We start from the raw sequence: 13,493 nt of genomic DNA, 5'->3' as shown, positions 1-13,493 counted from the left end.
CTACACACCTAGGTATGTAGGTGTATAGCCTACATACCTATATGTAGCCTATTACTCCCAGTAACAGCCTATTACTCCCAACCTGTACAACATGTTACTATACTGAATACTGTAGGCAACTATAACTCGGTGGTAATTATTTATGTATCTAAACATAGAAAAAGTAATGTGTTGTGCTAAGACCTTATGACAACTATGATGTCACTGGGCAATAGGAATTTTTCATCTCCATTATAATCTTATGGGACCACCATCATACATGCAGTCCTTTGATGACCAAAGTGTCATTAGGTGACACATAACAGCAACTGTGAAGAGCTGTAAAGAAAAAGACCTATTGGAACCAACCCAAATGTCCAACAATGATAGACTGGATTAAGAAAATGTGGCACATATACACCATGGAATACTATGCAGCCATAAAAAATGATGAGTTCATGTCCTTTGTAGGGACATGGATGAAATTGGAAATCATCATTCTCAGTAAACTATCGCAAGATCAAAAAACCAAACACCGCATATTCTCACTCATAGGTGGGAACTGAACAATGAGATCACATGGACACAGGAAGGGGAATATCACACTCTGGGGACTGTGGTGGGGTGGGGGGAGGGGGGAGGGATAGCACTGGGAGATATACCTAATGCTAGATGACGAGTTAGTGGGTGCAGCGCACCAGCATGGCACATGTATACATATGTAACTAACCTGCACAATGTGCACATGTACCCTAAAACTTAAAGTATAATAAAAAAAAAATAAATAAATAAATAAATAAAATAAACATATACATAATATGTGGTGGAATGTAAAAAAAAAAATTGTCCCTGAAGAAAAGAAAATGGTTTTCTTTAAATCAAAAAAAAAAAAAAAAAAAAAAGACCTATAAAAGGTAAGATGTCAAGTGCTAACCAAGAGAAAGCTTTGAATGTCACGATGAAACACCTGGATCAGATTCAACAAAGACAAACATATAACTTTAAGTCTGAGTAACAAGATGAAAATATAAATTAAAATTAATCTGACAGATTTAAAGTTTGAAGTAATAGAAGTAGGAAGACAAGATTAATTTAAAAAACAAGGTGATAAAGGCCTAAATGAGGATGGCACAACGAAAAGGTAGTTACTTCTAAAATTTTAAACTATGCAACTTCTGAGTAAGGATAGTGAATTAAATGTATCTATCTATTTCTACTCTCTTCTCTCTTCACTCACACACAGGAAAAAATTTTTTAAAAGCAAAAATTTTTACACAAGACATAAAACCACAAGGATGGAAAGAATAAGAGAAGAAGAGCAATAATTTTTTTGAAACTAGAGATAAAATGGACTATTGCCTTGGGAGATCGACAAGAAATAAATCCTAAACTGACAAGGGAAAAAGCAGAAAACCAACTCAATTTACACTATGGAATTCCCCAAAGTCTCAGAAGCTGGTGAGTCCAGGTAACTCTGGGTATGCAGGGTAGGGTGAATGAAGTGAAAATAAGGAGAATTAGTTCAGCATCTGTTTACTACAGAGATGGATTCCTAGATCCTTTTCTCTATTCCTTCTAACCAAGGCAACTACCCCTCTCCATTCTGTCAAAAGACAGATTTACTCTCTGGAGAGTATAAATCAAAGGTCTTACAGTCTAGTGAACACGACGTAAAGGTGAAAGTGAGGGACCCGTACTGAAAACAGGAAAACTAACACCAATGTATGCATACCACATGCTTCATTTTTCTTCTGTGTTATACTGCCTATTTCCTATATTTCGTATCTCCACTTTCTTGGTTTACTATCTCCTACTGGTAGAGCCTATCTTCTAGTGGATTCCTGAAAGGGTGTAAGAAATGCCTTGGATGTATGAAAATATTTCTTCTATTTCACTAATTGATAGTTTGCCTAGCTATGGAATTCTAAATTAGAATTTATTTTCCCTCAGAATTTTGAAGGCATTGCTCCAAAGTTGTTTTTTTTTTTTTTTTTTGAGACAGTGTCTTCGCTCTTTTGCCCAGGCTGGTGTGCAGTGGCGTGATCTCGGCTCACTGCAACCTCTGCTTCCCAGGTTCAAGCAATTCTCCTGCCTCAGCCTCCCAAGTAGCTGGTACTACAGGCACACACCACCACGTCCAACTAATCTTTGTATTTTTAGTAGAGACGGGGTTTCACCATGTTGACCAGGCTGGTCCCAAACTCCTGACCTCAGGTGATCCACCTGCCTCAGCCTCCCAAAATGCTGGGATTACAGGCGTGAGCCACCAAGGTCAGCCTGTTCCAAGGTCTTCTACTTTCCAGCATGACTACTGAGAAAAAAGACCAATCTGATACCTGAATCTTTTGAATGTGAATAATCTTATTCTCTCTGAAGCTTATAGGATATTCTCTATCTGATGCTGAAATTTCAGCATAATGGGCCTTGATGTGTGCACAGCCCCTTTGATCTGGAAACTAATGTCTTTCACTGGGACATTTTATTTAAACAGAAACAAAGAATTATGTCAAAAGAAATAAAAATGATGCCACTGGAGAGAAGGAAATGAGAGAAAGGGAGCAGAGGACTCCCTTATAATTTTTTTGTAACAAACATTTTATAAAACTAAGTCTTTAAATATTAATATATGGATGTATAGTTTTGATTTAAATAACTTTTATATATGTATGTATACACACATACATATACACACACACACACGTATATTTGGCAAAAGACCTGAGAAGAGGTAATAACCCAGATAAACACATAAAAAATAAAATCCAAACACTTATAGTTCCTTAGCCTGGGGAAATGAAAAACTGAATTGTGATAGTGATGAAAGATACAGAAAGGTAGGAAGAACAGCAGATTTAAAGGAAATACTGGTGAGTACATACATATATAGGATGTTAAAGATTATTCAAATAGAGGCTGGGCGCAATGGCTCACACTTGTAATCCCAGCACTTTGGGAGGCCAAGGCAGGTGGATCACTTGAGGACGGGAGTTCAAGACCAGCCTGGCCAACATGGTGAAACCCCATCTCTACTAAAGATACAAAAAATTAGCCAGGCGTGGTGGCACACTGTAGTCCCAGCTACTCGAGAGGCTGAGGCACAAAAATCATTTGAACCTAGGAGGCGGAGGCTGCAGTGAGCCAAGATCGCACCACTGCACTCCAGCCTGGGCAACACAGAAAGACTCTGTCTTTAAAAAAAAAAAAAAAAAAACAGATTACTCAAATAGAGCTGGGCATGGTGTCATACACCTATAATCCCAGCTACTAGGGAGACCAAGATGGGAGGACTACTTGAGCTCAGCAGTTCAAGACCAGTCTGGGCAATACAGTGAGACCTCATTTCTATAAATTAAAAAAAAAAAAAACTATTCAAACAGAGATGCAGCCAGGCACAATGGCACACACCTGTAGTCCAGCTACTCAGGTTGCTGAAGTGGGAGGAATGCTTGAGCCCAGGATTTCAAGACCAGCCTGGGCAACATAGTAAAACCCTGTCTCAACTTTAAAAGAAAAAGAGAGAGATATCTTTTAAATAGATAAAAATATAGGAAAGTAGTTTATGTGAGAAGCCAGGAATGAAATTTTTGGAGTCTTTTATACATAAAAGATAAATGAAGGGTGATATGGTTTGGCTCTTTGTGTCTCCACCCAAATATCATGTCAAATTGTAATCCCCAGTGTTGAAGGTGCAGTCTGGTGGGAGGTTATTGGATCATAGGGGTGGTTTCCAAAGGTTTAGCACCATTCCCCTAATGCTCTCTCATGATAGAGTTCTCAAGAGATCTGGTTGTTTGAAAGTGTGTAGCACCTTCCCCTTCTCTCCCTCTATCCTGCCAGCCATGTGAAGACATGCTTGCTTCCCCTTCGCCTTCCGCCATGATTCCAAGTTTCCTGAGGCCTCCCCAGCCCTGCCTCCCATACAGCCTGCGGAACTATGAGTCAATTAAACCTCTTTTCTTCATAAATTACCCAGTCTCAGGTAGTTATTTATAGAGTGTGAGAATGGACTAATACAAAGGGAAGAGGACTATGGTAGGTACCAAGTGAATGTCAAATTGAAGTAGGAAGGCAAGCAGCTAGGAAGGCAGGTAGGTGGGCAAATGGGAAGAAATGAAGGAAACTGCTTGGTTTACTATTTAGTTCTAGCCCCAAGCCGGGCACTGTGGTGTACACTTGTAATCCCAGCTACTCAGGAAGCAGAGGTGGGAGGATCATTTGAGCTCAGGAATCCAAGACCAACGTGGGCAACATAGCAAGACCCTGTCTCAAAAAAGAGTCAAGACCCTGTCTCAAAGAAGAGTCCTAGCCTCAAGGGTGAGAAGAGAAAAGTAGAAGAATACTGAACAAGAGAAAGAAACAAGCAGAAAGATAAGCAAAAAGGACAAAGAAGGAACAATCAGTGATAAAGACCTAGCAACAGTGTCTCTGAAACCAAGTTTCTAGGAGAGGCTCAATTATGGAGTATCAAGAACTTGTAGAGGATTCTAATAACAACCCTAAAAGCTGCAGTGCATGATTCATGCCTGTAATCTCAGCAATCTGGGAGGCCAACAGCAGGAGGATCACTAGAGGACAGTAGTTCAAGACCAGCCTGGGCAGGCCGGGCGCGGTGGCTCACGCCTGTAATCCCAGCACTTTGGGAGGCCGAGGTGGGCAGATCACGAGGTCAGGAGATCGAGACCATCCTGGCCAACATGGTGAAACCCCGTCTCTACTAAAAATACAAAAATTAGCCAGGCGTGGTGGCACGTGCCTGTAGTCCCAGCTACTCAGGAGGCTGAGGCAGGAGAATCGCTTAAACCCGGGAGGCAGAGGTTGCAGTGAGCCGAGATCACGCCACTGCACTCCAGCCTGGGTGACAAAGCAAGACTCCGTCTCAAAAAATAATAAAATTTTTTAAAAAAAGGACCAGCCTGGGCAACATAGCGAGATCCTGTCTCTACAAAATTAAAAAATTAGCTGGGCATGATGGTGCATACCTATGGTCCCAACTATTCAGGAAACTGAGGAGTGAGAATCGCTTGAGCCTAGGAATTGGAGGTGTTGCAGGAAGCTATGGTCACGCTACTGCACTCCAGCCTGGCTGACACAACAGGACCTTGTCTCAAAAAGACCCTTAAAAGTATTTAAAGAATTGAAACACAGAACTAGGAGAAAGAAATATAGAATGTTAGGCCGGGCGCACTAGCTCAAGCCTATAATCCCAGCACTTTGGGAGGCTGAGGTGGGCGGATCACGAGGTCAGGAGATCGAGACCATCCTGGCTAACACAGTGAAACCCCATCTCTACTAAAAATACAAAAAATTAGCAGGGCATGGTGGTGGATGCCTGTAGTCCCAGCTACTCGCGAGGCTGAGGCAGGAGAATGGCGTGAACCTGGGAGGCGGAGCTTGCAGTGAGCTGAGATCGTGCCACTGCACCCCAGCCTGGGTGACAGAAGGACACTCAGTCTCAAAAAAACAAAACAAAACAAAATGAAGAATTATAGAATGTTACAGAAAAGATTTTAGGAAACTACTCTTTTTTTTTTTTTTTTCCCTAGAGACAGGGGCTCACTCTGTCAACCAGATTAGAGTCCAGTGGCGTGATCATGGCTCACTGCAGCCCTGACCTAGCAAGCTCAGAGATCCTCCCACCATCTCAGCCTCCCAAGTAGTTGGGACTATAGGCATCCACCACCACATCCAGCTAATTTTTTTATATATATTTTTGTGGAGACAAGGTCTCACTATATTGCTCAGGCTGCTCTCCAACTCCTGGGCTTAAACAATCCTCTCACCCTGGCCTCTCAAAGTGCTGAGATTACAGGTATGAGCCACCACACTCAGCCTGGAAACTACTCTTCTAGCTCCTTTTTTCAGCACCTTGCACTTGGTTCTCCAACCAAGCAATGCCTTGCCCCCAGGCTGCCTAATGTGGTATTTCACCCTTTTCATCTACAAAAAAGACAATACTCCACCTACCTCCTTCTCAAAAGATATCCATTGTACTATATTTCAGTAGGAAGTTGACTCTAAGTCACAATGGAAAAAATAATAACTTAGAGATTAAGAATGATGACTGTGTAGATGGACTGCCAATAATAAAATTCTGTCTCTAACTTCTAGTAGCTATGTGACTTCAGACAAGTTACTTATTCACTCTCTGTGCCTTAGTTTCCTCATCTGTAAAACAAGAATAATAATACTTACCTAATACGATTGTTATAAAAATTAAATGAGAACAGCTGGTAAGTATTACTAATAAATATTAGATGTTATTATAGTTAGTACAAATTCATGATGTCAATGGCTTAATTAGTTTTATCCCTTCAAAGGTATTTCATATTAACAGTGGGTTTTACATTCATTTTTATTCCACAAACATACATTAAACTCTAATCCAACATACTAGGCACCCACTGTAAGCACTGCAATGCTCTGGTAAACAAGGAAAGCAAAAGTTCTGCTCTCATGGAACTTATATCCTAAGTATGCTGGTTTTGTTTTGTTTTTTGAGACAGGGTCTCACTCTGTCTCCTAGTCACCCAGACAGGAGTGCAGTGGCACAATGATGGCTCACTGCAGCCTCAACCTCCCAGGCTCAGGTCATCCTCGCATCTCAGTCTCCCACGTAGCTGGGACTACAGGGAATGCTACCACACCCTGCTAATTTTTTGTATTTTTTTGTACAGATGGGGTTTCACCATGTTGCCCAGGCTGGTCTCAAACTTTTGGGCTCAAGCAATCCACCTACATCAGCCTCCCAAAGTGCTAGGATTACAGGTATGAGCCACCATGTCCAGCCCTAAGTATACTGTTGAATCCATAAACTTACTTGTCCATTCAACTACAATGAAAACGTGGAGGGAAAATATAAAATGGGCCTCAGAGGGTGGCTCACACCTGTAACCCCGGCACTCTGGGAGGCCGAGGCAGGAGGATTGCTTGAGCCCAGGAGTTTGAGACCAGCCGGGGCAATATAGTGAGACCCGGTCACTATCTAAAATAATAAAAACTTTAAAACAAGAAAATACATTGATGAAATCATGAAAAGTGACATAAATTTGAAGAGTTTATGTGAAAAGTTGGAGACAGTTGCTACAGACTAGACATAAAGATTAGCAACAAAATAGGAAAGGGCAGCCTGGCATATAGAAGGAACTTAATTATCCACTCCTTTCCCTGGGTTTGTCTCCTTAAGTGTAAAATGATAGGTGTTGTCATATTTCCAACCTGAAGATTCACTGATGTCTACTTACTAAAGTCATTATGGCATATTAGGCAGTTGTGGGTTTTTTTTTGTTTTTTTTTTTTTTTTAGACGGAGTCTCACTCTGTCGCCCAGGCTAGAGTGCAGTGGTACGATCTCAGCTCACTGCAACCACCACCTTCCAGGTTCAAGCGATTCTCCTGCCTCAGCCTCCCAAGTAGCTGGGATTACTGGCACCTGCCACCATGCCTGGCTAATTTTTGTATTTTTAGTAGAGACGGGGTTTCTCCATGTTGGCCAGGCTGGTCTCGAACTCCTGACCTCAGGTGATCCGCCCACTTCGGCCTCCCAAAATGCTAGGATTACAGGCATGAGCCACCGTGCCCGGCCAAGGCAGCAGTCTTAAAAACAGATGGCGGCAGAGCATGGCGGCTCACGCCTGTAATCCCAGCACTTTGGGAGGCCAAGGTGGGCGGATCACCTGAGGTGAGGAGTTCAAGACCAGCCTGGCCAACATGGAGAAACCCTGTCTCTATTAAAAATAAAAAATTAGCCGGCGTGATGGCAGGTGCCTGTAATCCCAGCTACTCGGGAGGCTGAGGCAGGAGAATAGCTTGAACCCAGGAGGCGGAGGTTGCAGTGAGCCAAGATCGCGCCATTGCACTCCAGCCTGGGCGACACAGTAAGACCCTGTCTCAAAAAAAAAAAAAAAAAAAAAAGGCCTTTGCAATATAATAAAATACTATCTCTTTTTTTGTTGGGGGACAGGGTCTCACTCCAACGCCCAGGCTGGAGTACAGTGGCATGATCACAGCTCACTGCAGCTTCAACTTTCCAGGCTCAGGTGATACTCCCATCTCAGCCTCCCAAGTAGCTGGGACTATAAAAGTGCACCACAGTGCCCGGATAATTTTTTGTATTTTTTGTAGAAAAGGGGTTTCGTCATGTTGTCCGGGCTGGTCTCAAATTCCTGGGCTCAAGCAATCGGCCTGCCTCGGCCTCCCAAAGGGATTAGAGGCACGAGCCACCACACCTGGCCATAAAAGAATATCTTGACATCTTAACTTTACATTGCATGAATTCCTATTTTCCCATATCTGAAAAAGGTAAATAAAGGTAACAGGTAAGAATTGTGTTAATTGACGCAGTTAAAACTAAGTTATATAGGTGAAAATTAGCTAAAAAAAATTTTCTTCCTAAATGACAGCCTTACAAACCCAAACGGTATTACCCTTTTCCTTCTACTACATTCTTCATCCACAGTAACTTGTACATAACAGCACAAAAAGAATTCTCTGCTAATGAGAATACCAGAATCAAGAGAGATAAAAACCTACACTTACTACAAACTCATTCAACATCTCTAGTTTGAATTTGGAATTGTAAATCAAATACCTAATCTCCTCCCAACTGTTCCCTCAGCCAATGCATTACAAATGACATATTCAATTTAAAAAGTGTTCCACCTTGGCTGGGCATGGTGGTCATGCCTATAATCCCAGCTCTTGGGGAGTGCCCAACGCAGGAAGATCACTTGAGGCCAGGAGTTAAAGACCGGCCTGGGCAACACAGCAAGACCCTGTCTCTAAAAAAAATTTAAAATTAGCCAGCCACGGTGGTGCACACCTGTGGTCCCACCTACTCAGGAGGCTGAAGTGGGAGGATCACATGCTCCCAGAAGGTCAAGGCTGCAGTGAGCCATGATTGTGTCACTGCACTCCAGCCTCAGTGACAGAGCAAGACCCTCTCCTACGGGGAAAAAAAAATGTGTTCCTCAAAACTTGTCTAGTCCGGGCCGGGCGCGGTGGCTCAAGCCTGTAATCCCAGCACTTTGGGAGGCCGAGGCAGGCGGATCACAAGGTCAGGAGATCGAGACCACCCTGGCTAACACGGTGAAACCCTGTCTCTACTAAAAATACAAAAAAAAAAATTAGCCGGGCGTGGTGGCGGGTACCTGTAGTCCCAGCTACTCGGGAGGCTGAGGCAGGAGAATGGCGTGAACCTGGGAGGCGGAGCTTGCAGTGAGCCAAGATCGCGCCACTGCACTCCAGCCTGGGCGACAGAGTGAGACTCCGTCTCAAAAAAAACAAACAAACAAAAAAAACAAAACTTGTCTAGTCCATACATAAGAAAGAAACAGCCTCAAGTTTCATGGACCACCTACCCACCGAGTTCTACTTGCCAGTGATAAGTAGAACTAGTGAAAAATGATAGAATATGAAGAATTATCAATTCGAGAAAAAAAATCATCACAGAACTATTACTTCAACACAACTCTTAGATGAGAGTACCAACCATATTTTACTCTTCTTCTAATGCAGCACCACAGTGAAAAATGCAGAAGAACCTGGTCCCCTTGAAAAACACTGCAGGGCCACCAGCACAATTAACATGTTCAAGCACTATTACTAACCCTAAGGATTAACTTGGCCGGGTCAGTGGCTCACACCTATAATCCCAACAGTTTAGGAGGCTAAGGTGGGAGGATTGCTTGAGGACAGGAGTTCAAGACCAGCCTGGGCAACATAGCAAGATCCCATTTCTACAAAAAGTTAAAAAATGTATCCAGGTGTGGTGGTGTGTGTCTGTAGACCCAGATACTCAGGAGGCTGAGGTGGGAAGATCACTTGAGCTCAGGAGTTCAAGGCTACAGTGAGCTGTGATTACACCATTGCACTACAGTCTGGGAGACAGAGCAAGACCCTGTCTGAAAAATAAAAATAAGTATTATTTTTAAAAAGGATTAACTGAAGTGAAGCTTAAAGAGTGAAATATTTTTTAAAATCTTGACAAAACTAACAAGAATTGTAAAAAAAAAAAAAAAAAAATTAGTACTCCAGCAAAAATATAAAGTAGAAAAAACTCAAAGAAATAGGCATGGTGTCCCTGGTCCTTAAAATGGCTCTAAGGAAAGAAGGTATGACAGTGTAGCAAAGAATTCTGACCTGAAAACATTTATCTTCACTAAGCACAGTACATTTCCACCTATGTCCCTCCATTCATTAATCTCATTTCCCAAAATGCAACAGGCTACTGAAAAAATCCACAATGTATCTCTGATCTCTTCCTCATGATATACAAGAGCAAAGGGAGAAAAGAAAAAAGAAAATATATCTTCTGATTTGATTGAACTGAACATGGGATCAATAAGTCAGAAGAGATGGAATAATTTTTCAACATCAAAAAAGAAATCTGGTCAAAGTGTCTCACATCTGTATTCCCAACTTTGAGAGACTGAGGCAAGGCTTGCTTGAGACCAGGAGATCAAGATCAGCGTGGGCAACATAGCAAGGCATCTGTCTCTACAAAAAAATTTAAAAATTAACCGCGCATGGTGGCAAGGCACCTGTAGTCCCAGCTATTCGGGAGGCTGATCGTGAGAGGATCACTTGAGCCCCTGAGGTGGAGGCTGCCGTGAGCAGTGATCTTGCCACTGCACTCCAGACTGGGCGACAGAGCAAGGAGCAAGACCCTGTAGCAAAAGAAAAAGAGGGGAGAGGGGACAGGAGAGAGGGGAGAGGAGAAAGGAAAACAAAGAAAAAGAAAAAGGAAATCTAAAAATTGCAGAAGCAAGCAGCCAAAGCATAGTAAACAAAGCTGTTTCATTAACAAGGATTCTGCACACACACATACACACTAACATATGCTATTTTCTGCTAAGATTTAAGCTGATATTGATCAGCTTATGAAAATATGGTCAAGAGGCTGTCATTCTGGTTGCTGTTGTTCAAAAAACAAAACAAAATAAAGCAACCCCACCCACACAGCTGGAAAAAAGCTTCTGACATATGAACTAAAACTTGTTTACCCAGGCCACTTCTTAATAAGAGAAATGCTTTGCAATTTAACTAGGGTTATATAAGTATTTTGCAATGTGTGATCAGTTAAAAATCTTGTTTATTTATTCCATAGTTCACAGATAGGTTATATTACTACAAGGTCAGGTTTGACATAACGGCATTTTTCCTGTTTTATAGTTTTATTCTATCACTCAGCACTTCCTGCAATGTAATTTTTGCGATTAATTTTACCTCCCTTTCCTTCAAAAAAAATTTTAAAGATTAAAAAAAAATGACATGTGACAAATTAACCATTTCTTAAAATAGCTATTCCCAGAAACACGGTAGAAAAGAAATTTCAGTGATTCAACCGTCCTATCAAAATCTGGATATTGCAAAATCATACTGCCTTTCAGTAACATGAAAAAAAATCTAAATTTCAACGTGGGGATGGGGGTAATCACTCCCACTGTTTTATTTTCAAGAAATTCTCCGCCCCACGCAACACACACACATATCTCAAGGCCCTTTTTAAGGCTATCAAATATATTGGTTTTTGGAAAAGGATAGACTTTATTTGGCAAGAATAACCAAGGTCTGCAAGATAAACTAGACCCCTAAAATGAAATGCCTTCTAAAGAGAAATAACTGTAACATAGAGGAAAGAGGGCTGGGACTAGTAATTTGAAGATCTGATCTCTCTAGAACTGCACTACACCCTACTCCATCTCTTAGACAAAACAGACCAAACCTTTTTGATATTTGATTATTTTTTGAAATTGAGAAATGGTGTGGAATCAAACTTTTCTGAAAGAGTTTGGAAATTGCCTCGATGTAGGCCTAACAAGATTTAAACCTGGGGCTGTGGAACTAAAGACCTGTCCGGAACCACAACCATTACACAAACCCCTGCCCTCAGCAGGCAAAGACACTACAGGCCCTCTTAACACAAGATCTAAGTTTCAAAGTATAGTCCGGGGACGGAGACGGGGACGGGGGTTGCGGGTGGGAGGTAACAGCCTAAAGAAACGTCGTATATATCAAAGAATGTCCATTTCTTATTTTTTAAATTAAAATCTAAACCTTTAAATGTTTGGAAGCAACGCCTCAACTAAAGAACAGTGTGGTCCAGGGTTTATGAATCCAAACTACTCTTAAAGTAAACCGAGACACTCTGCCTACAGTTTTCGGCATCAAGCGGCTCCAGCGGGCAGAGGGTTAAAAGAGGACCACATCACAGACCAGACGCCGCCCGAGGAGTGAGGGCGGGCCAGCCCCGCACTGGCTGCCGCTCCAGCGGAGGTCAGGACAGGGAGCCCCCCCCCAACTCCCACCTGCCCCCTCGCTCCCTTGGGTATACTCGAGTCTACCCAAGTCCCCGGGATCGGGCCCCTCCCCAGGTCACCGCTCCCCCACCGTCTCTCGCGGCCCCCGCCCCGCCCCGGCGCCTTCAGCTCCAGCTGCGTCCCCTCAGCCCTGGGTCTCCTTAGTTGTCAGCCCCTTCGGCCCCTCCCCTTTAGAGGCGCTCCAGTCCTCCGTCTCCTCACCGGGGTTGGCAGTAGTCGCCGCCATGGCCGCAGATGCCACCGCCGCCGCGCCACCCCCCCCCCAGTGGGAGGAGCCGCCGCCACCGAACCGGGAGGGAGGGGAAAAGAAAGGCCACTCCCCAGAAGCGGCGCCTGACCGCCGCCTCCGCTACCGCGGAATCCAAGATGGCGGCTTCAGCAGCCCCCAGCATCCCAGCCCCTGCGGCGGGGAGACCCCGCCTATATAGTAGGCGGAGTCAACACACGGCCAGCCTCCTAAGAAAAATTGACCAATGAAAATGCCAAATCGACCAAGGGCAGGGCTACTCACTGCGCCAGCCAGTCCAGTGAAGGGAGGGCGAGGAAGAAGTCCAGCTGTCTCCCTAATCTCGCCCTCCTTGCGTAAGAGGTCAATGACCGAGTAACGTCATTGAAATGCAATTAAAATGGGTATTTTAGGCTGGGCGCGGTGGCTCGCGTCTGTAATCCCAGCACTTTGGGAGGCCGAGGCGGCCGGATCAGCTGTGGTCAGGGGTTCGAAACCAGCCTGGCCAACATGGCGAAACCCCGTCTCTACTAAAAATACAAAATTAGCCGGGCGTGGTGGCGCATGCCTGTAATCCCAGCTTCTTGGGAGGCTGAGGCAGGAGAATCGCTTGAACCTGGGAGGCAGAGGTTGCAGTGAGCCGAGATAGCGCCCACTGCACGCCAGTCTGGGCAACAAGAGGTGCTAAAGAGCACCTAAACTTCACATGGTGATTTGTAATCCTTTCCAGTTTTTTTCCTCTTTTAAGGACTTTTGTCCCTGGTGAAAAAGTTAAATGACTAACTTTTGAATGCCTGCTATGGAACTGGTAGTCTAAAAGGATCCAGGTGTTAACGGTTTGGTATGGGAGATATTGCCAGCCAAAATTGGAGGCAATGGATGAAGAAAGTAATTTGAGAATGGGTAACTTCTTTGGTCAGTGACAGGGACAGAGTGAGGAGTTTTGTTTGTCTGTTTTTGAGACAGAGTCTC

General features: G+C 43.5%; 1 protein-coding gene across 25 annotated transcripts in view; it reads right to left on the bottom strand.

Annotated features, from left to right (window-relative positions):
- Positions 1 to 12,724, bottom strand: part of ARNT (aryl hydrocarbon receptor nuclear translocator) — a 66,607-nt gene extending 53,883 nt beyond the window's left edge. For 7 of the 25 annotated variants that reach the window (XM_063813877.1, XM_063813879.1, XM_063813880.1 and 4 more), the window contains exon 1: positions 12,497 to 12,669. Coding sequence is in view for 6 of the 25 variants with exons in the window: in XM_054670666.2 (XP_054526641.2) it covers positions 12,497 to 12,687 (191 nt within the window). In the remaining 19 variants the exon portion in view is untranslated. Of the gene's footprint in view, positions 1 to 12,496 lie in introns of all 25 variants that reach the window. The other 18 variants (XM_063813945.1, XM_063813949.1, XM_009430790.5 and 15 more) reach the window with 10 other exon arrangements.
- Between the last annotated feature and the right edge of the window lie 769 nt (positions 12,725 to 13,493).

The sequence above is a fragment of the Pan troglodytes genome, chromosome 1, assembly GCF_028858775.2.
Source record: "Pan troglodytes isolate AG18354 chromosome 1, NHGRI_mPanTro3-v2.0_pri, whole genome shotgun sequence".
Classification (NCBI taxonomy): Eukaryota; Metazoa; Chordata; class Mammalia; order Primates; family Hominidae; genus Pan; species Pan troglodytes.
The sequence above is the reverse complement of the archived record's forward strand: the minus strand, read 5'-3'. Positions and strand labels throughout refer to the sequence as shown.